The sequence below is a fragment of the Chelonia mydas genome, chromosome 10 (assembly GCF_015237465.2).
Source record: "Chelonia mydas isolate rCheMyd1 chromosome 10, rCheMyd1.pri.v2, whole genome shotgun sequence".
Classification (NCBI taxonomy): domain Eukaryota; kingdom Metazoa; phylum Chordata; order Testudines; family Cheloniidae; genus Chelonia; species Chelonia mydas.
Genome location: NC_051250.2, coordinates 19,604,601 through 19,632,338, shown reverse-complemented (window position 1 = coordinate 19,632,338; position 27,738 = coordinate 19,604,601). Strand labels below are relative to the sequence as shown.

The 27,738-nt window shown below is 41.1% G+C and overlaps 2 protein-coding genes and 1 long non-coding RNA gene across 9 annotated transcripts in view; 1 reads left to right on the top strand and 2 right to left on the bottom strand.

Annotated features, from left to right (window-relative positions):
• The window catches only part of MYH11 (myosin heavy chain 11), a 102,005-nt gene extending 101,034 nt beyond the window's left edge, over positions 1-971 (bottom strand). For 4 of the 5 annotated variants that reach the window (XM_043523454.1, XM_007058145.4, XM_043523456.1 and 1 more), the window contains exon 1: positions 375-508. The gene's annotated coding sequence lies outside the window, so the exon portion shown is untranslated. Of the gene's footprint in view, positions 1-374; positions 509-836 lie in introns of those variants that run through there. The other variant, XM_043523455.1, reaches the window with a different exon arrangement.
• Positions 489-26,705, top strand: LOC119567230. Its single transcript, XR_005227150.2, has 3 exons — positions 489-612; positions 15,199-15,286; positions 26,014-26,705. It is a non-coding gene; the product is annotated as an uncharacterized LOC119567230 (long non-coding RNA).
• On the bottom strand, positions 10,724-27,088 carry CEP20 (centrosomal protein 20). Of its 3 annotated transcripts, XM_037911348.2 has the most exons (6): positions 26,618-26,636; positions 24,726-24,825; positions 20,465-20,662; positions 17,132-17,216; positions 16,094-16,230; positions 10,724-11,201 (listed from the first exon to the last, which is right to left on the bottom strand). In XM_037911348.2, the coding sequence occupies exons 2-6, from the start codon at positions 24,823-24,825 to the stop codon at positions 11,125-11,127; spliced, it is 597 nt and encodes a 198-aa protein (XP_037767276.1). In that variant the 5' UTR covers positions 26,618-26,636; the 3' UTR covers positions 10,724-11,124. The 3 variants fall into 3 exon arrangements, with proteins under 3 accessions (XP_037767276.1, XP_043379393.1, XP_007058209.2); XM_043523458.1 differs by lacking the exons at positions 24,726-24,825; positions 26,618-26,636 and adding an exon at positions 26,761-27,088; XM_007058147.4 differs by lacking the exon at positions 24,726-24,825 and having other exon boundaries at positions 26,618-26,767.
• Between the last annotated feature and the right edge of the window lie 650 nt (positions 27,089-27,738).

The window sequence follows — 27,738 nt, the reverse complement described above, 5'->3', positions numbered from 1 at the left end:
CACATCTACTGTGTATTTCTCTACATCTCTATGTAAACAGATGCAGCTATGGCAGTGATATAAAACAAATTCTGGATTTCTCACACCACTTGGCAATTTTGAGTTTACCATGATCTTTCAGTGAATTTTAAACTGAATGCTCTGTTCGCAACATGCAGATCAGGTGTAAGCCAATCAAGCATGTTTTGTAGGTCTGTCACAATACAGTTTAAGTAAAGCAGCAAGTGTTTGTAGCCTGAAAGTAATTCACAAATAAATTGCTTTTGCAAAGGTACACAATAGCTTAGATTGCTAAAAGTAACTATGTTAGAAACATCTGTTCACTACTAGCTCCCTTCCCCGGCAGCAAAGTCCTCAGTCACTGTAGTACTTACAAATATCCAAGTAGGGAAGCAGAGAGTGAATTGGAGAGTCTGGAACCTGTACAGCTAACAACTGGAACAGTCCAAATCCTCTCTGGCTTTGCAGCCTCCCTATATAGAGGAGGAGAATCTGGTCAATGGGGAGGGGCCCTACAAACCACCTCCTGCTGGAAAATCCTCAGTACCTGGGCTAAAAACGAGAGATCATCAGTCAAGAACCTCGTTCCTGGAGGGGCCCAGTTCAGGGCTGGTGACTCTTCCCCCAAACCTTCCCTTAGTATTAACAAACACAAAAATCCAAACAGAATTATGTCCTGGGTGTCGCCCCTTATTTCCTGACATCCAATTGCACCTTGTGCAATAGCTCTAGGAGGTGCCTGAAATTAACAGGGTTGTTTCTTTTTGCCACTTCCCAGAATGGAACTGGTGTGTTGGACCAAGCAAATGAGACACTTTAACCCCTTCCTGCCTTACACAAACTATCTCCTCATGTATGCCTCCCAGATGGGGGTCCAGCAAGAGGGGAAAGCCAGATCATGGGTTGCTGTAGTTGAGATCCCGTTACAAAAGCCTGTCAGACTATCAGCCTGTTGATGTGGAGCTGAGATGGGTTCAGTATGAGTTGTTTGGGAGCGGGAGGTTATTTCCAACACAGCAGCGGTGTGGGGGTGGAGGTCTTTCTCTGTTGCCTTGTGTTTATGTAACATTTAGAGCCTGGGGCTGTTTTAAGCCTTGTCTGTCTCTGGGGCATAATAAGGTTATTTTTCCCAGCTCCCCACCAATTTTGAAGAAGTTGGTCTTGCTTTTTGCAGCTCAGCCCAGTTCCTGAGAAAGTGTTGTAAATAACTTATCTATATAAAAATACTTCCCTCTGTCCATAAAAGGAAGAATAGGACTGTTAAATGGCTTGGGCAATGGTCCCTACGATGTAGTGGAAAGAACAGGAGGCAGGCACCAGCTGCTGGGGGAGTGGAGGACAAGGTGCTTGGAGCCAGCCTTGGGAGTGAATCTGGTCCTTGTCAATTCCTCTGAAACCTTCAGTCCTCAGCTGCACCCCCCCAACCCCAGTAGCAAACAGTTTTGTTCAGCAAGACCGGTGCATGGGAGACATCCCAAAAAGGGAAAGCTAGGATCCTCCAGGAATTCCCATCAGCATACCGGATATGAAATACTGAAGCTATCCGCACGCTGCAACAGACTAAATATGGTGCACAGAGCTACCCAGAAAGCCAGAACACAGTGCTGGCTGAAATGGCATTTATTGACTTCAAATAGTCCTCTCCGTCCCCTGAAATAACCCCTTCTCCCTTGGGAATGACGGGCATCCTCCGTGAAAGGAGGCTGGGCTGTTCACCTTTGAAATCATTAGGACTAAAAACCAATGTTTCCTAGTATGATGAATAAAGATTAATAGATTCAAAGGCCAGAAGGGACCATTTTGATCATCTAATCTGACCTCCTGTATAACACAGGCAAGAGAACTCCCCCTAGGATAATTCCTTTTGAACTGGAGCATATCCTAAAAAAAAAAAAAAAAAAGTCTAATTTTGATTTAAATATTGCCGGTCATGGAGAATCCACCACAACCCTTGGTAAATTGTTCCAGTGGTTAATTACCCTCACTATTAAAAGTGTACACCTCATTTGCAGTCTGAATATAGCTTGAACTTATAACCATTGGATCGTGTTAAACCTATCTTTGCTAGACTGAAGAGCTCACTAGCAAATATTTGTTCCCGATGTAGGTACTTACAGACTGTGATCAGACCCCTTAACCTTCTCTTTGTTAAACTAAATAGATTGATCACCTTGAATCTATCCTTATCTATCCTAACCCTTTAATCATTTATGTGGATCTTTTCTGAACCCTCTCCAATTTTTCAACATCCTTTTTAAATTGTGAACACCAGAACTGGACACATTATTCCAGCAGTGTTTGGCTCCAGTGCCAAACACAGAGGTAAAATAATCTCTTTACTTCTATTTGAGATTCTTCTGTTTATGCATTCAAATATTGCACTAGCCCTTTTGGGCTACTGTGTTGCTCTAGTACAGGGGCGGGCAAATTTTTTGGCCTGAGGGCCACATCGGGTTTCCAAAATTGAATGGAGGGCCGGTTAGAGGAGGCTGTGTCTGTGCCTCCTATCCCACCCCTCCACTTCTCACCTCCTGATGGCTCCCCCATGGACTCCTGCCCCATCCACCCCGCCCTCCTCCCTGTCCCCTGACCACTCCAGAACCTCCCACCCCTGACTACCCCCTGCCACCCCATCCAAGCCCCTCCTCTCATTCCTGACTGCCCCCCCGGGACCCCTGCCCCATCTAACCCCCGTTCCCCACACTCTGACTGCCCCGACGCCTATCCACATCCCCGACCCCTGATCACAGCCCCCGAACTCCCCTGTCCTCTATCCAACCCCCCTGCTCCCTACCCCCTTACCGCGCTGCCTGGAGCACCGGTGGATGGCAGCACTACAGCCGCGCTGCCCAGAGCACCAGGTCAGGCTGTGGCTCTGCAACTGCGCTGCCCAGCCGCCCAGAGCATTGAGCTGGCAGCACGGCTCACTGAGGCTGCAGGGGACGGGGGACAGCAGAGGAGGGGTTGGGGGCTAGCTTCCCGGGCCAGGAGCTGGGCAGGAGGTTCCCGTAGGCCGGATGTGACCCACAGGCCGTAGTTTGCCCACCTCTGCTCTAGTAACTCATGTTCAACTGATTATCCACCAGCATCCCCCAAATTTCTTTGAGTCATTTCTTCTCAGGATAAAGTCCCCCATCTTGTAAATATGGCCTCCATTCTTTGTTCCTAGAGGTACATAATACATTTACACTGAGCTGTATTAAAAAGCATAGTTTCCTTGCGCCTGGCTTCAGTATTTACTATTGCCCCAATTTTTGTTTCATCTGTAAACTTTTCTAGTGATGATTTTATGTTCTTTTCCAGGTCATTGATAAAAATGTTAACTAGCATAGGGCCAAGAACCAGTCCCTGCGGAGTCCAGTAGAAACACACCCACTCCATGATAATTCTGCATGTAGTTATATTTTGCGTCCTATCAGTTAGCCAGTTTTTAATCCATTCAGTGTGCGCTATGGTGATTTTGTATCATTTTAGTTTTTAATCCAACCATTGTGTGGTACAAGAGACCCAGACTGTTGCTTTGCACCTGACCAGCTGTTGGAGCCTTAGCAGAGCTGGACAAATAAGGGGGGGTGGGGGAGGGGGACGAGTTATATGTGAATAACTTATTTGAAAAACAATCACAAAATTCATGGATGTCAGCAAATTATCTGACCAACTCTGGTCAGCGGGGAAAATTTGAACTTCCAGTGCAGGCAGGCAGGCTCTCCTGCTGTTTGCATTCTTTAGCTGCCGATGTAGGTCCAGATTCTACTCTGCCTTGCACCTTGAGTGATCATTTCCACCTGGGCAAAGTAAGAGCATAACCCCATCCAGGCTCTAGGTTTTTTGCTGCCCCAAGTTCAGAGAGCACAATTGCCCAAGCAAAAGAAAAGAAAAAAGAGTGGCCGGAATGCCGCCCCTGGAGTTGTGCCACCCCAAGCACGTCCTTGCTTTGCTGGTGCCTACAGCTGGTCCTGACCCTACCAAAGTCAGAAAGGTAGCAATGTACACCCACTTTACACAGGTGTAAATGACTATGGCAAATCCAGGCAGAGGAAAATCAATCCCCAAATTAAAGAAAGCTAGGACCTCCTTGATAGTAGGTTATCCGCTAGGTAACTCACCCTGTATCTTGCCATTCCTCTGCTGCTTCTTAGCTATTAAACAGAGAGGTAAAGAAAACCATGGGGCCCTCTGAAAAGTGTCACTGGATTATATAGCATTCATCAAAATTACCTTAAAATGTTCCCTACAAATGTATAGAGCTGTGTCTCAAATATATATGAATTTTAATAGCAGCTTAAAAAGGAGTGGAAATTGTTCCTCCAGTTTGGTGAACTGCTGCATGCACACACACAGGTTGCATGTTTAACAGACTAAATGGTGGTGAGTGATGTATGATGTGATATTAAACTGAACTGGAAAGTTTACAAAAAGCTAGAGGGGGGGTATATATCAGAGTTACAATTGGAAGCCATGCGTGATAGGAACTGCCACAGAGGCCGAGTTGCCAGCAAGCCATATATAAGATAAAATCTAAATAAGAAAATGTCAGTGGAATAGAATATGATCAGAGGCTAACTGTCACCTGTCTCCTGAATACGAGGGCATTTATGAAACATAAATGTTGAGGCAAAATTAGACTTCTACTTTTAAAGCAAGGGATGTTGATATCCAACTTTGTCCTTTTACAATGTCTTTGTGGTTTAAAAAGATTTTTGTCACCCCAGAGGCCCCGAATGTAGGGTTTGCAAAAATATTTTCATGTCTATTTTCTAGAAAAAGTTTAGCTTGTTGAGGAGATTGAATTTAAATATCTGATTGCTGGGTCTGCAGACCAAATATCCTGCTGCTGCCTCAGGGGGGGAAAATTGGAAATGATTAGGTTCTAGGAATAAAAATGAAACGGACTAGTCTATTTTCCACTGTGCAACCTGAATGAAATGCAGAAAAGTAAGAGTATAAATAATGAAACATCAACTAAAGGCTCTAATATGTTGTAATGGCTAAGTTATTGGTGGTTATACAGATTAGGAAACTTATTTTTTTTAAATGACAGTTTACCTGTCACTGAGTCTCTCTTTAACAGATTTTGGGGTAGGATGGTAGTTTGTTAGGACTGGATCCTGCCAGGTGCTAAACAGTCTGCCTCCAAACCAGCAAAACAGTTAAGTATGTGCATAGTCCCAGTGCTTACTGTTGGATCAGGGTCAGAGTTCTCAATACTTTGCAGCATCAAGCCCTTATTGACCAATGAATGCAGACTGGCTGGGTCACACTGATCTAAGGCACTGTCTCTAAGCCACTCAGTGACCAGCTATTAATGGAAGAAGTTCTTTTAAAACATGAATACATGTTTCCAGGTTTTCTTTTTCAAAATGTTACCAGTGAGTGATAGTCACCCATCTGGCAAAGTGATTGTCTGGCTGCAGCCTGGAATAATGGGTGCTAAGGAAGGAACATGTAACTGAACTCGGGAGGTGTGCTGGCATGGATAGGAAAATTCTGTGCAATTAACAGAAGCTAATATCTCTGAAATTACATTGATGCTATGAATCCCATTAATGTAGCTTCCTCTGAATTTAAGGGACAGCAAAGATTTGGATATAAATGTTTCCCTCTTGTGTGTAAATTGTTCTAAAGAACATTCCAGATCTGATAGCTGCATGGAAGTGCTAAGGCTCCTTGTCACCTTAGTTCGTGCTATCACTCTCTGCTAAGTACATAAACCCTGAATTCATTCTCTCTCTCTCTCTCTAGCTAAAACAAAACAAGACAAACAAAAACCCCTAGATCACTCTTGCACATAATATTCACATTAAAAGCATCCTCTTCAAAATAATTTGGAATTGTGCATTTGCTAGTAGCTGGTACTTTTAAAACCAGTTACTTAGCTATTTACTTCTATTTTTTATTTTCTTTTTCTGATTTCTGTAGAAAGAACTTGGTCAGAAAATATCCCAAAGCCATTATACTTCAAGATTAATGTTACACTAGGGTAAATATATTTAACTGCAATTTGTGAAATATGAGATCACTAATATGATCTATTTTTTAGTGCATGGAGGGTTGGGGTTTTTTTTTTTTTTTTTTTTTTTTTTAGGAATCTATACCTTAAGATTTGACTTTTCAAGTACTTAATAAGAGAGCTTAGTTTACCTAAGTATGTTTTTTTTTTTTTATGGAAAACTATGAAATAAACACGTATACTGTGGAGGGAGTTGAACCTTCCCCCCACCACATCAGAATGGGAAATCCCTTATGCACAGCATCCCTCCATGCCTGGATCTTGGTGGATGATCCATCTTTCATTATTATCAACTATTATGGTAAAATGCAAGTAGCAACACTTGTGGCTGGGCTGGTAAATGTTCATGTCAATGTTCCAAGGCTGTGTTATACAAATAAACATCACTAAGAGTGTGTTTTAGCTTTGGTTGCTACAATAATAAACTCGTCATGTTCCAAAGAAAAATCAAGTTCCGTAAATGTAAAAAGATTAAAGTACATATAAATTGAGTATCAGGGGGTAGCTGTATTAATCTGTATCCACAAAAACGAGGAGTCCGGTGGCACCTTAAAGATTAACAGATTTATTTGGGCATAAGCTTTCGTGGGTAAAAAACCCACTTCGTCAGATGCATGGAGTGAAAATTACAGATACAGGCATAAATATCTGTAATTTTCACTCCATGTATCTGAACAAGTGAGGTTTTTTTACCCAAAAAACCTTATGCCCAAGTAAATACAAATTAAGGGTTGGATTAAAAACAAATGCTATGGCAGCTACCGCACCCCCAGATCAGTATGGAACCTCAGCATATTATTGAAGTTGGCTCCATATTACTAAACTTTTGTAAGAAAATAGCCCATCCATTTCCTTTGGTCCTAAAATGGATTTCTGGCTTGAATCCAAATTTAAATCCCCATTCCACAATTTAGTGGAGTATATATGTTTAAAGTAGACCCCAATAGCCTTTCCTTTCCTGCATAAAGAGTACACAATTGTCTTTTTGGTGAGGAACAGGCAAGTACCAGCTTCACTATCGCCTCCATCCATGGGAGCAACATACATCTCCAATAAATTTCCATAAAAGTTAGTATGAACTCCCATTGGAGTCCCCAGGCAGCCAAGGGCAACTTCTGTAGAAGTTGTACTGGGGGGGATGAAAGGCTGCAGAGAAAAGCGCTTGTGTTGCATGGGAATTCTCCTTGTATATCTCATCTAAACCATTGGGTAGGGGAAGGTCCTTCCTGCAGAGGACCTTAACTCCTCACTCCTGACAGGAAGACATGATTGGAATTCTCAGATGATGCTTGTGGACTAAACTGAACCTCGTGTGTACACAAGGGAGTAGAATTTGGTCTTCTGGAGTTCAAACTCAGGCTTTTTAAGGTAGAAGTGCAAGGAGCATGTGATAGGGTGTCCACAGCACACAGCAGCAAAAGGGGTTAATGGAGGCCAGAAAATGGAGGGCCAATTAATCTGGTAGAATGAAGAGGGGAAAGCCCTAATTAAAGAAAAAGGCTAACCTATATAAAGGCAGGAAACTGAGGGAGGGGTTGGAGGAAGTACTCTGTACCAACTCCCTGCATGGAGCGAGTTGGGAGCCAGATAGGGAGGAAACAGCAACAAAGGATCAGACAGTACAGAGATCTTGGCTGCTTGTTATAAGGTCCCTGGCTGGAAGCAAGGGTGGGCCTGGGTTCCCTTACTAGCTACTTGGAAGCGGCAAGGGCGCTGGAGATGCCAGCCAGCAAGTCTAGAAGGACTCCAAATTCCTTGGAAGGAGAGGAGCTTTCTGATCTGGCTGGACGGCCAAACCATGAAGAGGAGACTGCAATTCCTGTAGTGAGAGGGGCTGCATGGCAAGACAGGATGGGGGAAGACATCACTGGAGGGGGAGTACAAGTCTGGCAGCGCTAATTCCCAGGATGGCCAACAGGGAGGTGACTCTGGGGTCAGTGGACCCTGTGAGGATAATATAATTGATATGTTATAAAATCAGGGACGTAGGGCATCTATTTTATTGACAATCCTCTCCTCTTTAAACCTGTAATTATCCTTCATGACTGTGGTTTCACATTACAGGTCACGTTATTATATCCTAGTAAGGTCTTCTGAGTTCTGAAGGAACTCAGATATGAAATTGCAGAACTACTAACTGTGGTATGAAACATATCACTTAAATCAGACTCTGTACCAGATGACTGGATGATATGCCATTATGTGATGCCATTGTTTTTTAAAAAGGCTCCAGAAGCGAACCTGCAATTACAGGCCAGTAAGCCTAACTTAAGTACCAGGCAAACTGATTGAAACTATAGTAAAGAACAGAATTATCAGATGCATAGATGTACATGATTTGTTGGAGAAGAGTTAACTTTTTGGCTTTTTTAAATGGAAATCATGCCTCACCAATCTATTAGAATTCCTAAAGGGGGGGGGTCAACCTATGTGCACAAGGGTGAACCAGTGGATATAGTGTACTTGGACTTTCAGAAGGTCTATGACAAGGTCCCTCACCAAAGGTTTTTAACCAAAGCAAGCAGTCATGGGATGAGAGAGAAGGTCCTCGCATGGATCAGTAAATGGTTAAGACAGGAAACAAAGGCTAGAAATAAATCCTCCATTTTCAGAATGGAGAGAGGTAAAGAGAGGTGTCCCCCAAGAATGTGTACAGGGACCAGTGCTATTCAACACATTCATAAATGATCTGGGAAAAAAGAGTAAACAGTGACGTGGCAAAGATTGTAGATGATACAAAATTACTGAAGACAGTTAAGTCTAAAGTAGACTATGAAGAGTTACAACGAGATCTCATGATCACCACCTGAAAGTGGGTGACTAGGCAACAAAATGATAGATGAAATTCAATGTTGATAAATGCCAAGTAATACACGTAAAATGATGGTATCTAAATTAGCTGATACCACTCAAGAAAGATCTTGGAGTCACTGTGGATAGTTCTCTAAAAGCATCTGCTGAATGTGCAACCGGAGTCAACAAAGCAAACAATGTTAGGAACCATTAAGAAAGGGATAGATAATAAGACTGTAAATATCATAATGCCACTACAGAAATCCATGGTACACCCACACTTTAAATACTGTGTGCAGTTCAGGTAGCGCCATCTCAAAAAAGATGTATTGGAATTGGAAAAGGTAGAGAGAAGGGCAACAAAAATGAAACAGCTTCCCATATGAGGAGAGAGAAGAAAGGCTGGGACTGTTCACTCTGGAAAAAAGATGACTATGGGGGGGATATGATAGAGGTCTATAAAATCATGACTGGTGTGGAGAAAGTAAATAAGGAAATGTTATTTACTTCTCACATAACACAGAAACCAGGGATCACCCAATGAATTAACAGGCCGCAGGTTTGAAACAAACAGAGGTCAACTTGTGGCACTCCTTGCCAGGGGACATTGTGAAGGCCAAAAGTACAACTAGATTTAAAAAAGAATTAGGTAAATTCATGGCGGATAGGTCCATCGATAGTTATTAGCCAAGATGGTCAGGGATGCAACTCACGCTCTGGGTGTCCCTACCCACTGACTGCCAGAAGCTGGGAGTGGACAACAGGGGATGGATCACACTGATTGCCTTTTCTATTCATTCCCTCTGAAGCACCTGGTATTGGCTACTGTCAGAAGACCGAATACTGGGCTAAATATGGATTATTGGGCTGACCCAATATGGCCATTTTTATGTTCTAATCAAAAGAACACTTTTTAATATAAATGCCCACAGGTTCTAATCAGGATCAAGGCACAATTTTGTTGGGAAGTGTACGAACACAAATGAGAAGACAGTCCTCTCCTTGAGAGCTTACTAAATCAAAAGTTACCTGTGCTGCTATTTTACCTTATCTCCCCTCTCTTCACACACACTTAGGGTATGTCCACACAGGAAATGCTACAGCAGCATAGCTGCTGGCACAGACACTCCCTACAACAACGGAAGAGGTTCTTCGTCGCTGTAGTACATCCATCTCTCTGTGAGGTAAGTATCTAGGTCAATGGAAAAATTCTTCCATTGACCTAATGGTGGTTACACTGGAGTGCAGGTTGGCTTAATTACATTGCATAGGGTGTGGAAATTTTTCACAGCCCTCAGTGACATAGTCAAGCCAACCTAACTTTATAGCATAGGTCCGCCTCAGGCTACACCAAGATAAAGGAAAAAAACCGCAGTAAGGATCCAAATCTACAAACTTTACTCGGGCAAACCTCCTATTCATGCCATTGGGAGTTTTATTTAAATACACTTATTAATTCTGTTAAATCAACTTGAGGCCCACTTACACAGACACATGCCTTTCAAACTCAGTTACTTATGTTTGGAAATTTAAGTACCTGGTGAAAATGAATGAATTTTCTGGGAACTGGTGGTTCGCTATGTAGCTGTAGTTTTAACTTCCTCTAATTTTGATTCTTAAGCTGCTTAGGAAAAAAATAGGCATTACAGTCCTCCCATTTGTGTGCTTGATACTAATTCCATACAATTTATAATAACTCCTGCTGGAAAAGAAGACTTGACAATAGTTGTTCAATAGCATGAAGATAAATATAGTTGTGGCTTCCAGGGAAGTAAAGTCAAACATTCCGTCAGGCATTTTAGTTCTGTTTTCATAGTTAATTTTCCACTGATTATCTGTAGGAAGTGGTGAGGCTGCCACTTATCAAATAATGCTTAAAATATTAAGTTTACACCCTTGCAAGTCAAATGCAGCATAAAGTAAAACAGAAAATGAAGTTAGCTTTTATTCACATGTACAGTAATAGTAATTTCACAGGTGCAGAAAAAGTAGTGTAAAGTAATGAGAGTAAAGATTGAGTTAAATAGTGAGTTCTGGAATAGAATAAATACTCCTGAAAATTCTTATTTTTGTAGATGAAAACATTTTGGGCCCCTTCTTGCATAGCAGGAACAGGCCCTGAGCTAACTTTGCTCTTCCAGCAATAAATTATTGTGGGCCTCATCCTACAAAGTCTGATTTATGAGTAGCCTTTACTCATTCAAGAAGTCCCACCAAAGCCAAAGGGACAACTTACGTAAGCAAGAACTATTCATGTGAATAAGGGTTTGCAGGATCCAGTCTTCATTGTTTAAATGAAAAATGGACAAAAAACTGAATTGTCATCTGTTTACACCCTGTAAAATTAGGTGATCTTCAATGCTAGTGCCAGCCATCCTCCCTGGTTCTGGAATTGAATCTGAAAATTAATAAAAGATGTAGTATAAGTATTTATGCATCTGCAGAGTCAGGGGAGACATTTCTATGTAAATGTCATTGTCAACAAAATTTAGTAATCTGAACCTCAGTACACAGAACATTTTAAGACTGGACGAGGCTAGGAAGCTCATCCATGTCAGTTTTTGCATTAGCAGTTATGCACCATAAATTTGGATATACAGCTATAACTTTTTGAATAAGTATTAACAGAATGAGCTTTCGGTCTTCTTACAGTTCTCGGACGCACCTTCAACTCGTACATATTGAATGTACTGGATTTATATATTGGAACATACTGTAAATTACAGTATATAGCAGGACCCCCATCATGATGTATCATGCTCAAAAGTATACCAGAACACTCACAGGACAACATGAAGAACAACATTTCTAACATGAGAAAAAAAAGGTCTGCTCTTCCATTGTTTAGCATATATGACTCATTAAGAGTTCTATTTATACAGAAAGGGAAAACAGATTCCAGAATGCTGAAATATTTGTTTTCTCAAGATGACTTATTTATTCTACTGGACTGATTTTGCTTCTTCATAGTAAGACTTACTGAAGAATTAATCAGACATCTGGTATCTTAAAACAATTGCTTTTTGTGGGCTCCTCAGCTGCGTTTTGCACATCAGCTTCTTCACAATACAAATAGGCTAAAGCTAAAGACTAAAGCTTCCTCTGTGAAAACGTTAAGATATTCTTCTACAGTTATCATTCCTACATAAAGAGGTAGTAATGTCTAACAACTAATACCCCATCCTGTAATTGACTCCTGGCGTGGAGTCTCACTGAAATCAATGAGCTCTGCATAGGAGCTCTGGAGCAGAGTCAATTGCAAGACTGATGACTAAAGTTAGAGTTGTTTAAACTAACCAGCACAACACTGAACGTAAACACTTAGAGATAATACTTCACTGAAAGAGATGCAACTAAAATAGAAACTAGTTACTTATTGAGAAGCCCAGCTTCTGTACTGAGTGTTGCTGCTTTAGCACCCTCTTGTGGCAGAAAGGAAACTAACTGTCACTGCCTCCCATTTTGACACCCCTACATGAGAAATAAATCTATATATAAAAATACAGCCTGTATACAATGCTTTTTATCTGTAGATAATGTAAGAGAATAAAACATTTCAATCTTCAGCAGGATTTTCAGGATTTACAATTAAGGGAAAGTATCAAATCTCAACGAACACATAAGTGAAATAAAACATGGCAGAGTGGCTTATCCAAGGAAAAAAATCATGGAACAACTGTCCCTTTCACTCCCTTGTGCATAAAACACTAAGGGGGAAAATACATTGTATCTAGTCAGAATCAGTAGCAGGTGGGAAGAAAGGCTCAGATCCACAAGTGTTTAGGCCCCAACTTCCACTGATTTCAGTGAAAGTTAGGAGATTAAATGCCTGTGTGGACCTGGCCAAAGTGGCTAGAAACAAACAGGAAAGTAAATACTGTGATATTACAATATAACATGGTACGATCAGTTATGGCCTGATCTAAAGATGACTGAAGTCAGGGGAAAAACTCCCACTGATCTCAGTGGGCTTTGGATCAGGCCCTTAGAGGGAATTGGGTGTTTAGGCCTAAAGGCGTAAATTAAACTTAAAGAAAGATGCCTGAACTAATGAGAACTTTCTACTGGAAATATTTTGATCAGAACATACAAGAAATGTCTTTGCATAAAAATATATATTCATGTGTATGCACCCCCAACCCTTTGAGAGTTTGGGATAAATTTTGCTCCTACTTATTCCAGCGTAAACTTGAAGTAATTCAACAGATGCTACTAGAACTATTCCAGATTTATAGTTGTGTGACAAAGTGGAATTGGGGCCTTTTCCTCAGAAGCAAAATTGGAAAAAGGTTGTGGGTGACATTTTGGCACTGGGAGTTGGGATTTACTGATTCTCAATGCAAAATGAGTAACACCGGTAATGTTCAGCGTCAGCAAATCCTGACTTCTAAAACTACAGGAAAAATTGCACATAACTTTTCCTACTACCTACCAACCAGAATAACTCATCTGTCTCTTGTTAATGAGGTTCAAGCGTTTGTAACATTCTTAAAATTTTCATAGGCAGTGAAAAAAACGTAACTCGAGTGTTTCAGTTGTCCTGGCTACTTGCAGCTATCACTGAAGACAATAGAAACTGCAGCATGCTCAGCAATACTTAAGAACATAAGAAAGGCCATACTGGGTCAGACCAAAGGTCCATCCAGCTCAGTATCCGGTCTCCTGACAGTGGCCAATGCCAGGTTCGCTCCCTCTGGGGCACCTAACAGGTAATGATCTAGTGATCTCTCTCCTGCCATCCATCTCCACCCACTGACAAACAGAGGCTAGGCACACCATTCCTTACCCATCCTGGCTAATAGCCATTAATGGACTTAACCTCCATGAATTTATCCAGTTCTCTTCTAAACCCCGTTATAGTCCTAGCCTTCACAACCTCTTCAGGCAAGGAGTTCCACAGATTGACTGTGCGCTGAGTGAAGAAGAACTTCCTTTTATTTGTTTTAAACCTACTACCCATCAATTTCATTTGGTGGCCCCTAGTTCTTATATTATGGCAACGAGTAAATAACTTTTCCTTATTCACTTTCTCCACACCACTCATGATTTTATAGACCTCTGTCATATCCCCCCTTGGTCTCCTCTTTTCCAAGCTGAAAAGTCCTAGCCTCTTTAATCTCCCCTCACACGGGACCTGTTCCAAACCCCTAATTATTTTAGTTGCCCTTTTCTGAACCTTTTCTAATGCCAGTATATCTTTTTTAAGATGAGGGGACCACATCTGTACGCAGTACTCAAGAAAGGGCGTATCATGGATTTATATAAGGGCAATAAGATATTCTCCCTCTCATTCGCTATCCCTTTTTTAATGATTCCAAACATCTCGTTTTCTTTTTTGACTGCCGCTGCACACTGCGTGGACATCTTCAGAGAACTATCCACGATGACTCCAAGAGCTTTCTCCTGATTAGTTGTCACTAAATTAGCCCCCATCATATTGTATGTATAGTTGGGGTTATTTTTTCCAATGTGCATTACTTTACATTTATCCACATTACATTTCATTTGCCATTTTGTTGCCCAATCACTTAGTTTTGTGAGATCTTTTTGGAGTTCTTCAGTGTCTGCTTTGGTCTTAACTATCTTGAGCAGTTTAGTATCATCTGCAAACTTTGCCACCTCACTGTTTACCCCTTTCTCCAGATCATTTATGAATAAGTTGAATAGGATTGGTCCTAGGACTGACTCTTGGGGAATACCACTAGTTACCTCTCTCCATTCTGAAAATTTACCATTTATTCCTACCCTTTGTTCCCTGTCTTTTAACCAGGTCTCAGTCCATGAAACGATCTTCCCTCTTATCCCATGACAACTTAATTTACATAAGAGCCTTTGGTGAGGGACCTTGTCAAAGGCTTTCTGGAAATCTAAGTGCACTATGTCCACTGGATCTCCCTTGTCCACATGTTTGTTGACCCCCTCAAAGAACTCTAATAGATTAGTAAGACATGATCTCCCTTTACAGGAACCATGTTGACTTTTGCGCAACAATTTATGTTCTTCTATGTTTCAGAGTAGCAGCCGTGTTAGTCTGTATTCACAAAAAGAAAAGGAGTACTTGCAGCACCTTAGACTAACAAATTTATTTGAGCATAAGCTTTCGTGAGCTACAGCTTATGCTCAAATAAATTTGTTAGTCTCTAAGGTGCCACAAGTACTCCTTTTCGTTCTTCTATGTGTCTGACAATTTTATTCTTTACTATTGTTTCAACTAATTTGCTCGGTACTGACTTTAGACTTACCGGACTGGAATTGCCAGGATCATCTCTAGAGCCCTTTTCAAATATTGGCATTATATTAGCTATCTAATACTTAAAATAAGGCTGTATACTTAACTTCACTGTGTGCAATTTTAAAAATGTCTGTTTTCTAGATAACGTTCATTCCCATTTCAGATGAAAATTCTAACTATCAAGACATTTGATGGCAAAAACAAGATCTGTGAACAGTTTTCACATCTGCTTTCCACTGTATTTGGTCTTGGTAAGTCAGAAATGTATGTTTTTCTCCTACCTAGATGTTACAAGGTAATGTGTACGAATACTTCATTTTTAAAAGAGATCCATTAGACACTTTCAGAAGTGAAGGATTCTTGCTTCATAAAATTAGCTATGGTATGTATGAGCAAAGATTTCTTTCATGTACATATAGCTACATCTAGTATTAATGTAGCACTTTGTAGCAGGATATATGCTGCAGCCCTGGATCTTAATATGATTAGCCAACAAGTTTTGAAAATATTAACATAGTTCTATCAAAAACAATCACCACAAGAAAAACTGGAAAAACAAATCTCAACCTTTATGCATTCTTTGCATAGAAGAGGTTATACGCCAAGTGTATTTTATTTTGCATTCTGATATGTTCCACTTTCATGTTCTTGATAACTTCATACATGCGTATAAATCAACTAGAGAAATAACTTAATATGGACTAGGCAAACTTTTGACTATAGAGATCTAGCTTGTGAATTCACTTTTACATGCAAAACACCTATGGATCTATGGCAATGACTGTTCCCAACTGTTAGCATCTTTGTTCTATAAAACCTCCATGTCAAGCTCAAAACAGGGCATGGGAGGTGGGGGGAATAGTGGTCAAGTTCTACTTAACAATACAGATTATCTGGAATGGAGAATTCTCTCTAATAATTGTGCTAAACTACGCCCTTTGAAGCATGAGAACGGATCAGAGCAGAGTCAGTGGTGGGCAGAAGGCACAGTGCTGGCTCTTCTTGTAGGACCTAAAAACTCCTGAGGGAAACCAAGCTGGAAATTAAGACATACACACCCTTTCGATTTCTTTCATTAGGTAGTTTGCTGAGGTTCTGTCCTGGAAACTGCAGTGAAGATCCTTTTGGAAACGTATCATGGGTGTCTCCTTTACTACCATGTAAAAAATGAGCTATAATTCCATACAAGAGAGGGCTGTTAAGAGAAAAAAAAAAAAAGTAGTGTACACAGAATGTAAAGTGCTGAGCATACGAATCCCCCCTTCCCCCTTTTTTTTAATTTCAAAGAACATAAAGAGTCCGGGAACAGGAAAAGGCCATTTAGTCCTCAGTATTGGTTCCCAGAATGTAGCCAGACAGATGTCTTCACTCTTCAGCATAACTATTTCCCAAACACTGGGTTTTTAACTCAAGGTTTATAATTCCTGTCTCAAAATTATTTAGCTTAAAACTGTCACAGCTAATGCTCTTTTTCCTTCTGTTTGTAAACAAATAAACCTAAAACACATTCCTCTAATTTTGTAAAAAGCAATCCTATTTGATCATCTTCCCTCATGCAGGATGTCCTAAATCAGGGTAAGTAAAAAATTATCCTTTGATTCTTTATTCATATTTGTCAAAATTAGTAACTGTTTCTGGATTGGTAATCATTTCATTGGTTTATGAATGTCATGCCAAAGAGCACCACACAAATTCACATGGACATCTCAAAGCACAATTTTACACCTGACTTTGGAGTCAGTTGAAAGATGTATGGAAAATCACAGCGAACAGATCTCTAAAGAGTAGCATCTGAGGCTTGCATTTTGTGGTCCTAATGCGCAGGTTGGAGACTTTCACAAACCAGGTAGAACAGTTCAGCATATGTATTTCAGATGCTAACTGTGTATAAGTTACTACATAAATTGGTAACATGCTTGTACAAAGCAGAATTACACCCTTGGAGCAGGCCAGTTCCTCCGAAGAAAATTTGCACGTTCCCCAAGACTTAAGACTGTAAATAGCATTTACATGGGTCTTAAACAAATATTACAGCAGGCATAGAAAATGTGGCGCACATATTGAATACAGTGCACTGTGATTTCAAAGCTACTTACACTGATCTTCTATTTGGATCTTCCATTATATTCAACTCATGGACAAGGAATTGCCTATCCAATGGTTCTTCAGGTTGACCAGATTCTGAAAAGTAAAATATTTTAAACATTTTCCCAAAGTTCTTAAATAACTAAACTAAAAGTTTGCTAATCTTTGTTTTGTTCGTTTTTTTTTTGTTTAAAAAAAAAAAAAAAAACACAAAAAAAACCCCTCTAGTCTTTGGAACAACATCAGAGTGCACGTTACCTTTAACATATATTCCCACTGTTTAGATATTTTCTATTCCCATGATGGTTCTGAGTCCAATACTACATGGGATTCCTATAATAAATGAAGAACTTTATAGTAGAGGATAATTATTAAAGAAAAGTTTTATATAAAAGAAAAACACTACTGAAGTCATTTTTAAATAAATAATACTTGGATAAGTTATTTTTCCCCACAGGGACACTGTTATAAATATCAAGCTGATACCGCACATAATGGAATCCACAAACTCCTTCCTCTCTCTCCCCTTCAAAAGACCTGTGGACATATCTGTACATTTAAAATATCCTTTTAAGAGAAAGTTGACTCTGAAGGACAATGTCACAATGTGTACAAATATTATATTAGCTCCTTACTCGAACATCTTTCATATTGCTTCACTCAACTATTTTCAATCTAATGATTGCATCTTTCCAGTTTAAATATTATTGCTAAGCACAATTAGAGCATGTTACATGTCTTTTTCATACTACATTTCAAACAGGCAACAGCAGCAATAATACCAATTTCAAATACGTATAAATATGTAGGACAGTTTTATTTTATGAACAGTGCAATTAAATAATATAACTATCATTCTAATATTTGAAATATAATCAATAGCATTAAAGCATAGGTGTAGTTGTTCATACACCGGATTACTCCTTTTTACCCTCAATCCTACGTTTTACTGAGTATCCGCTAACCAAGTCTTGGGTGCAATTAGATAGTGTATTCATAGTACTCCAAGACATAAGACCGTCCTCCACCTCATTTGGAGTGCTAATATAGTTTGGAATCATTTGTTGACACCTGAATTTTCATCCTTCATTTATATTTCCACTTGGCACTTGACTTGATGGGAAATGGAAATATAAATGGGACTGTATGTTTTAAAATACTCATTCTCATTTAAAAAAAAACAAGAGTACTTGTGGCACCTTAGAGACTAACAAATTTATTGGAGCATAAGCTTTTGTGGGCTACAGCCCACTTCATCACATGTGTAGAATGGAACATATAGTAAGAAGAAATTATATATATACACACACACACACACACACACCCCCCATACAGTTTGTATGGCAACTTCCACCTTCTCTGTAAGATGCTAATTAATTAAGATGAGCTATTATCAGCGGAGAAAAAAACTTTTGTAGTGATAATCAAGATGGCCCATTTAGACAGTTGACAAGAAGGTGTGAGGATACTTAATATGGGGAAATAGATTCAATATGTGCAATGACCCAGCCACTCCCAACAATTTCCATCCCACCATCAACCTCAGCCTGGACCAGTCCACACAAGAGATCCACTTCCTGGACACGACTGTGCTAATAAGCAATGGTCACATAAACACCACCCTATACTGGAAACCTACTGACCGCTATACTGACCTACATGCCTCCAGCTTCCATCCAGGACACACCACACGATCCATTGTCTACAGCCAAGCTCTAAGATACAACCGCATTTGCTCCAATCCCTCAGACAGAGACAAACACCTACAAGATCTCTGTCAAGCATTCTTAAAACTATAATACTCACCTGCTGAAGTGAAGAAACAGATTGACAGAGCCAGAAGAGTACCCAGAAGTCACCTACTACAGGACAGGCCCAACAAAGAAAATAACGGAACACCACTAGCTGTCACCTTAAGCCCCCAACTAAAACCTCTCCAGCGCATCATCAAAGATCTACAACCTATCCTGAAAAATGATCCCTCACTCTCACAGATCTTGGGAGACAGACCAGTCCCCGCTTACAGACAACCCCCCAACCTGAAGCAAATACTCTCAAGCAACCACACAACAAAAACATTAACCCAGGAATCTATCCTTGCAACAAAGCCCAATGCCAACTCTGCCCATATATCTATTCAGGGGACACCATCATAGGACCTAATCACATTAGTCACATCATCAGGGGCTCGTTCACCTACACATCTACCAATGTGATATATGCCATCATGTGCCAGAATGCCCCTCTGCCATGTACATTGGCCAACCAGACAGTCTCTACGCAAAAGAATAAATGGACACAAATCTGACATCCGGAATCATAACATTCAAAAACCGGTAGGAGAACACTTCAACCGCTCTGGCCACTCAGTAAAAGACTTAAGGGTGGCAATTTTGCAACAGAAAAGCTTCAAAAACAGACTCCAACGAGAAATTGCTGAGCTTGAACTAATATGCAAACTAGATACCATTAACTTGGGTTTGAATAGAGACTGGGAGTGGCTGGGTCATTACACATATTGAATCTATTTCCCCATGTTCAGTATACTCACACCTTCTTGTCAACTGTCTAAATGGGCAATCTTGATTATCACTACAAAAGTTTTTTCTCCTGCTGATAATAGCTCATCTTAACTAATTAGCCTCTCACAGTTTGTACGGCAACTTCCACCTTCTGTCTGTCTGTCTGTCCCTCTCTCCCTACTATATGTTTCATTCTATGCAACCGATGAAGTGGGCTGTAGCCCCCGAAAGCATATGCTCTAATGAATTTGTTAGTCTCTAAGGTGCCACAAGTACTCCTGTTCTTTTTGCGGACACAGACTAACATGGCTGCTACTCTGATTCCCATTTCAGAAAATATTTGGACATTTCAGTGGTGGCAGTTTGCATTCCATATACTATGTGCGCGTCACATGGGATTGGGCTTAACTGGCAAGAATGTTTCTCCACCTGCTATTGCAGACTGTTAATTTTTTGCCTTAAAAAGCCATCCTCTCCTGTGCATCAGTTGCTACTTCAAAGGATTTACCTTATGGTAAGGAGCCTGGGAAATAGACACTTCTCAGAGACTAATGCCATTATTTAGCCTGATGTCTGAGGGAAAAGAGACACGCCTACACTTTATTTATCTTCACTAACCTTCACAAGACAAGCTGAGGGGAAGGAAGGGAACGGGGGGGGGGGGGGGTGAGAAAGGGAAAGGGTACACACATAACCCTGAAGATTTTCTGACTTATGTCATCATTATGTAATACGACCAGATTTACTGAGCTAATCCACCTATTATACATTAAAATAGAGATTGTAACTAAAGCAGTTGAAGTCAGTAAGCCAACCCGATACCTGCTGTTAGAACAGATGCAGTGTATTTATATTTATTGTATTCCAAGTATTCACGAATTAGCTCATTGATTAGAAGATTTTCATGAGACAGTGGTGGCCGTGGTTCACTTTGGTCATCCAACGCATTAAAAACTTCAGCTCTGATTCTTGCTTTTATTTGTCCCAGTGCACCTCTCTTTTCCAACGTGTCCTTTAGTACTATTAAATACATAAAAAAGAATTTCTATTACTGCATATAGTCATAAACTTATTATTGAATACTAACCCCCAGAATCAGTCATTTTATGTAACTTAATCATTTAAAAAAAGTCAGTTGTCCAAACTATTTGGAATGGCGGTTAAGGATTATTAATTATGAAGAGAAATGCACGGGATCTGAAGCATGGACAAGGCGGCTGGCTTTTTAAGCACTGATCAGAGACCATCTCTGAGCAAAGCTAGATAACATGAAATTAAAAACAATATCAGCCACTGGGAGCTCAAGTATATGAGAGTCCAGCGAAGGGCAACAAAAATGATTAGGGGACTGGAACACACGAGTTATGAGGAGAGGCTGAGGGAGCTGGGATTGTTTAGTCTACAGAAGAGAAGAATGAGGGGGGATTTGACAGCTGCTTTTATCCACCTGAAAGGTGGATCCAAAGAGGATGGATCTAGACTATTCTCAGTGATAGCAGATGACAGGACAAGGAGTAATGGTCTCAAGTTGCAGGGGAGGTTTAGGTTGGATATTAGGAAAAACTTTTTCACTAGGAGGGTGGTGAAACACTGGAATGCGTTACCTAGGGAGGTTGTGGAATCCCCTTCCTTAGACGTTTTTAAGGTCAGGCTTGACAAAGCCCTGGCTGGGATGATTTAGTTGGGATTGGTCCTGCTCTAGGCAGGGGGTTGGACGAGATGGCCTCCAGAGGTCCCTTCCAACTCTGTTATTCTATGATTCTATGAAGGTTCCCATGTTGCTAAAACCAGTAAGAAATTATTTCAAAATTCCTAGTATAGGAAAGACCAGAGTATACTCGCATTGTATCTGATTTGGGTATTACCTATTGGCTGGTCAGCAATACATACTATGTATTGTGCTGCCAACCAAATGTTCAAAAATCATGAGTCAGGGCCCAAAACTAATCATGACGTTGGTAAACAATAATGAATTTTGAGAAATATTTTAATGAGTTCTATTTATTTGCCTTCTGGGGTCACTAGAATCCGTGTTTCCAAACTGTTCTCTGCAACAATGAAGTCTAGATACTACTTTTTCAGCTATTTAAATCACCAAGTGGAAGGCCTTGATTTAAATCAATTTTTATAAACTTTTTGTACTTCCTTTATTTTTCTAAAGAAAGGTGCACTCACTGGTTCATATAAAAATTAAAATGTTGATTTACAACTAAATAGTCTATACACTAGATTTGCTACATCTTTTTGTCACTTAGGAAGGTACACTATAATACATTTATGCGATTATAGCTTACAATTTTCAGATTCTTAATTGTACATTTATAGAATGTTAGAAAATGGTGAATATCTTGCTCATTTACTAGATAACTTTTTGCTCAAGCTGCATTAGATTGGAAACTAGAGTTACACAACAGCATATAAAATTTATTTTTTTATTAAAACCTTAAATGTTTTTGGGTATGTTCTCATCAAAACATGTTTCACATTTTACAACTCAATCATTTATTAAAGAAACAGGTATTAACTGTAATCAGTGACTTAAACTGATTTTGGGTCAGCTTTGGGCAAATTTTCCAATATGCCTAAGTGAAAGCGACTGGAGCTTAAAGTCCTAGTTGCCTAAGTCTCCTGAAAATGAGACCGTTTAAGTTACTTAGGCTGTCCTTCAAATTTAAAACTGTTAGATCTCACCCCTCCCTCCTCATCTCTATTCACAGACTGTAAAAGACAAGTTTTCCTGCTTTTTTTTCAACTCTCAATCAATTTTTCAACCTCGAATGAATTAGTCCAGATGAAGAAAATATATTTTCTGTGCCTGTAATAGAGACTTCTGTGGTCAAAAGCTGGTTTAATACTTCAATAAGCTCTGTTTCAGGTGATTAGCTATGATTTCCACCAGTTCAGTAGCATGGCTGTCTTTAAAACAGCAGCAAACAGCCCTGAAATGTATTATGGTTAGAATGATTGGGTGATTATTAGATCCCCATGTCATAGCTACCTATTCTTTTTCAGCAATTAAGCATCTACCCTCATACTCTGGGTTGAGAATATTGGCAAAGAAATGGGGTAGCATAGGTGCTTGATCCATCTGCTACTTTATGGCCTGCAATTTAACTTTGTTGTTGGCATTTCTTCAATGTCTGAATTCTTTCCAAATTTCTTCATCATCAGCAATACAGTAGCAATCTTTCTGCTGCAATTTGTCCAAGGTTATGAAAATAGGTTTCAGTACACTCAGCATATCTTCTACATTCCTCTTTAGTCCGATGTTGACTACTTTAGGTGTAATAGTTCCATCTATTTTTGCCATTATTTTCTTCATAAAATGTCATCAGAATAGGCCAGTACTTAATAAATAGCTCAAAACAGTCAACCACTGAATTCCATCTTACATCTTAGGGGAGAATTAGCTTGGATCCTCCTGAACTTTTCAGTGAAGCAAATGAGCTTTTCACCCATGTTACACAGTTTACAGGCTCCCTTCCTTATCTTCTAGATTTCTTCTCATCTTTACTACATCTGCATCACTGTCTGTGACCAAGTTATGTACTTCACACTTGAATTTTTGCTGTTTTGTTACCGCTTTTACTGCTGCTACTTTTGAGTATTCTGCTATATGAGCATTTCCTGATGTATTGACTGTTTCTGTAAGATAGACATCACCATCTTCTGTTGCCACACAAACACATATTACTGCATATTGTGTATATTGCTCCACTCATCAAGACTTAGATTAACAAATTTCCTATCAATGCTTTTTGCACACTGTTCAATTTCCTTCTGATACACTGTATGCAGCAACCTTCCAGCAACGTCTGCTCCGCCGGGTGGCATGTAGCCTGGTCATGTTGATGAAATGGTGGGTCTGAACAAGATGGAAGGGCTAATTTGTTGCATAAATGAACTGAGCAATCTTTTCATCTATGGAGTCTTTTATTTGCTGGCCCTGATTTATGAATTTATTCATGGCTTTACTGGAAGAGGAGTCTTTTTGTCGATACAGGTATTTACTGCCTGTATGTTTAGTTACAGCACTACTAGAGGTGCCAGCAGATGACTCTGAAGTTGTAGACATTGCAGATGATGGACCTTCATAACCCCTTATATCTAAAGTGGACCCTGAAACAAAACGGTAAAAAAAGTCACTCGCTCACTATTACTCAGTGCACTGCTTAAAAAAAGATTGTAAATGAAAGTCTTCCTATTGCAGCTGTTTGTACAACTGTCTACAAAACTAGGTTTAGAATAAATCATATTTAAAGGAAAATGATTAAATCAAATACTCTAAATCTATTTAAACCCTTATCTGTAACAGCATATCAAACAGCTTGAAATTTTTTCAAATTCACAAATGCCTAAGGAAATCTTCACATAGGATGTTTGATTATACTGAATGATAAACCATTTCAGAAGTCCAGTGTGACAGGGGAATATAAACACTGCACTAAAAATGAAGGCATTAAAGAGCTACTCTGAGCCCAGATAACCCTGCTCAGGAACACCTGCAGATAATGCTCCAGATGGAGAAGCTTAAAAGGAAGCCAGGCAACTCAGAAAGGGGCCTGACAAGACAGGGAAAGGAAGCTGCCCTGGAAACTTGTGAGAAGGGATGGCGTAGAAGCCTCTTCTTGGTAACGGGGAGCCTACCTGCTGGGCCCTGAGAGACTGAAGGTGCACCTAGTACCTTTTTTTTCTATTACCTTTTTGGTACAGACTCGAAAACGTGATCAATAGAGGGGAGGTAGGAAGTGGCCCCGGGAGGGCAGCTGTAAGACACTCCTGGGTGCCAGACCTCATAGGGCACTGGACCGGCATCTAGTGTGGTGGGAGGGCCTAGGGTTCGTAAAACATTTCCCTTCTGTATTAAAGGCCTGACACCCCCCGACCCTAGCTGATGCTTCCAATAAGTACTAACCATCACATCCAGCAGTAAACAAACATACCAATTATGAATTTCAAAATATTTGTTTTCAAAATAAGTAATCTACCTAAAACACAAGCTTATGACAATCTAAGTTATTTATTAGCACAGTAAGACATGGTAGGCAGCCCATACAAACAGTGCAAAAATAAGTTTACTAACCAGTTGATCCAGATTGTTCAGAAATGTCCACACCTTCAAAGTCATTGCCTTCTGAGTAACATTTTTCATAAGGTTTCATGTTGACAACCAGACCTTGCATCTTTGTTGCATTATTTACATTTGGCAGGTGTTCATTTTTAGCCAGAGGTACAGAAATTTATTGAAAATATTCCCAATTAGTGTATTTTTATGACTTGCAGCCATGGCAACTTTTTTCCTCCAGTTCCCAGGTGTTGAAATCCACCCTAGAGGTTGCATTCTGAAGAATGTTGTCCCTTCTTCAGTGTCCTGCTTTGACACCAATGCTGCTCCTTTTTGGTTAAACACTCTGCTCCTCTTCCCTTGTCACGTAACTCCCCCACCGCCCACCCCCAGAAAACAAAAGAACTAACAATCCAAGACTTTTGCTTATATGACCCATATGTCTTTTGCACTGAAGTATTTTATTTGTTTAGAGACAAAAGGGAGGCCCTTAAACAAACCCGTTATTTTCTCATCTGTGTACAGATGCAAAGAGACAGAGCAAGGCCATTTACGTTAAGTGCCCAAAACTGTCCGGAAGCAAGGGCTGGTAATTACTGGGCAGATCAATTGGGTTTTTTTTCTCCCCTCCTTCCATGAAATGAGTAAGTTTCTGTGGTGGGAGGAGTCTTAAATATTCATAATTTAAGAACTGAGCCAATCATAACATAGGTGTAGAAAAAATCTAAAATAGGATTCAGAGTAGCAGCCGTGTTAGTCTATATTTGCAAAATGAAAAGGAGTACTTGCGGCACCTTAGAAACTAACAAATTTATTTGAGCATAAGCTTTCGTGAGCTACAGCTCAGGAGTATGAGGCAACCCAGGCAAGCTCAGTGGATGATCCTAATAAAATAATAATGGTGTCTCCTGGAGTCAAAGGCTAGGTCCCAATGCCTGTGATGACTTTGCCAGTCTCTTGCACCCAGTTGTATAGCTCCTGGGGCCCCCACCTGATCAAGCCCTTAATACAGTACATGACCTATTGTGCCATATTTACAAAGCTTAACTTCAAACGTTAGATGATTTTTCTCAATGTTCTTTATATTTAGTTGGTGGTGAGCAAGGGGGTTGGACTAGATGACCTCCTGAGGTCTCTTACACCCCTAATCGTCTATGATTCTATATAGGAAAAAGCAGCCTTTAACTCAAAGATTTTTGATGGGGGGGAGGGAGAACTAGATCCATGCCCTTGTTTGTTTCTATATGTATAAAGGAAACATGTGAGGAGCTTTTATCCTATTTTTTTCTCTCCATTATAAATGCAGGCTTGATTGCCCTCTTTTTCCTGCCCAACGCTGGCGTTGGCCTCACTGGTAAGAGAAGGTGTGTTTATAACAAGGGGTAACTACTCTGTGCAAGACAGAGCGGAGAGAAGACAAACTACGGGTAGGGGGCGCAGCAGTGCCTTCATCGCCTAGCTTACCCCGGGGCCTTGTCTACTCTAGGGCTAGGTCGGCCCTTGGGGCTGAGGAAAGCCGATTCAAGCACAGGCGCTGCCCACAGAGCTCCTCCAGTGGCTGTGGACGGCGGGCTGTGTCCACACGTGTGGCAACGCCCACCTCTGGCGCCGCGCTACCGGGGGCAGGGCCTCTAGCCCCACTGTCTGTCGGGGCGAAGCCCCAGTGGGCCAGGCTGGGAGCGAATCTCCGCTTACGAAACCGGGGCCACCCGGAGCTAGCTGAGGAGGCGCCGCTCGACCGCCCTGGGACCTGGCTCCAAGGATTTCCCCAGCAACGCCAGCCAAGCGCACACGCTGCCCCCAGCGGCTCCCACTGCCAGCCTCTCGCCAGAGGCCACCCCGGTGGGTGCAGGGGCTCCCACACAGCGCGGGCGCTCCGGGAACAGCTACTCCCTGCAGGCAGCCATTACCTGCTTTCAAATCGGCAATAGTCGCCATCTTCAAACGGCCACTACTCCGCTGAGGGGCGAGGACTAGGAGGAGAGTGAAAGGCCCCGGCTGAAAACGTCACGGTTAGGGCAACGGGCGCGCTGCGCATGCCTACTGTGCTCACCGGCAACGGGGAGGCGGAGCGAAAATGGCGCTTGTCTCAACGTTCCATCGCTGCGCCCTGAGCCACTCAGGGTGCGTGGCAGCTGGAGCGTTCCGAAGCGTGGGGGGTTTTGAATGGGAGAAAGTGGCTCTCTGGGGCGGGACGGAGAGATATCGTCCACTGAGCCTGGGGTGGAGCTGGTTTCTGGCCTTGAGTTTGGGCAACTGGGAGGAGTGTTTGTTGCGGTGGATTTAGCTCTGTGTGTTTGTGGGTGGGTGGGTGAGTGGGGAAGGGAAGGAAGCCCTTCGCATAAATCCCCAAGTTTTGGCTGCATTATATGAGTTTGTCATTAATCGCTTTGGCTGACAAAGAAATATACAACGATCTATTTCCTTCTGACCTCTTCGGGGGGCGGACCCTCTGCGGGGTTCAGTGGGGGAACTGGAAGGAAAGGAAGCCTAGCTACTTTTTGAGGAAGAGGAGAAAGCTAGGCAAAAGGGAAGGCCCTTTTGGGGTGGAGGAAAGCATATGCAGAGAGGAAAAGTTCTGGAGGTCTTATTTTTAAATAATACACTTGATTATATATGCATCATGTTACTCATGGTGATTATATGCCTTTAGTGACTGACTATTCACTTTGTCTTCTCAAATAAATTGGTTAGTCTCTAAGGTGCCACAAGTACTCCTTTTCTTTTTGCGAATACAGACTAACACGGTTGCAACTCTGGAATTTGTCTTCTCAGTTACCTTTTATTTTTATTTATTTTTATTGTTCTCTACCTGGGGGGTCTGTCCACATACATAGTCTTTGGTGTCTCTGTAAAGCCTGGGTTCTCAAACTTCACTGCAGTATGACTCTCTCCTGACAACAAAAATTACTACATGACCCCAGGAGGGACCAAAGCCTGAGTCTGGCCGAGCCCCCCTGCTTCAGGAGGGGTGGGGCAAAGCTCAAGCCCCACCACCCTGGGCAGGACCGAAGCCCCAGGACTGCCTGGA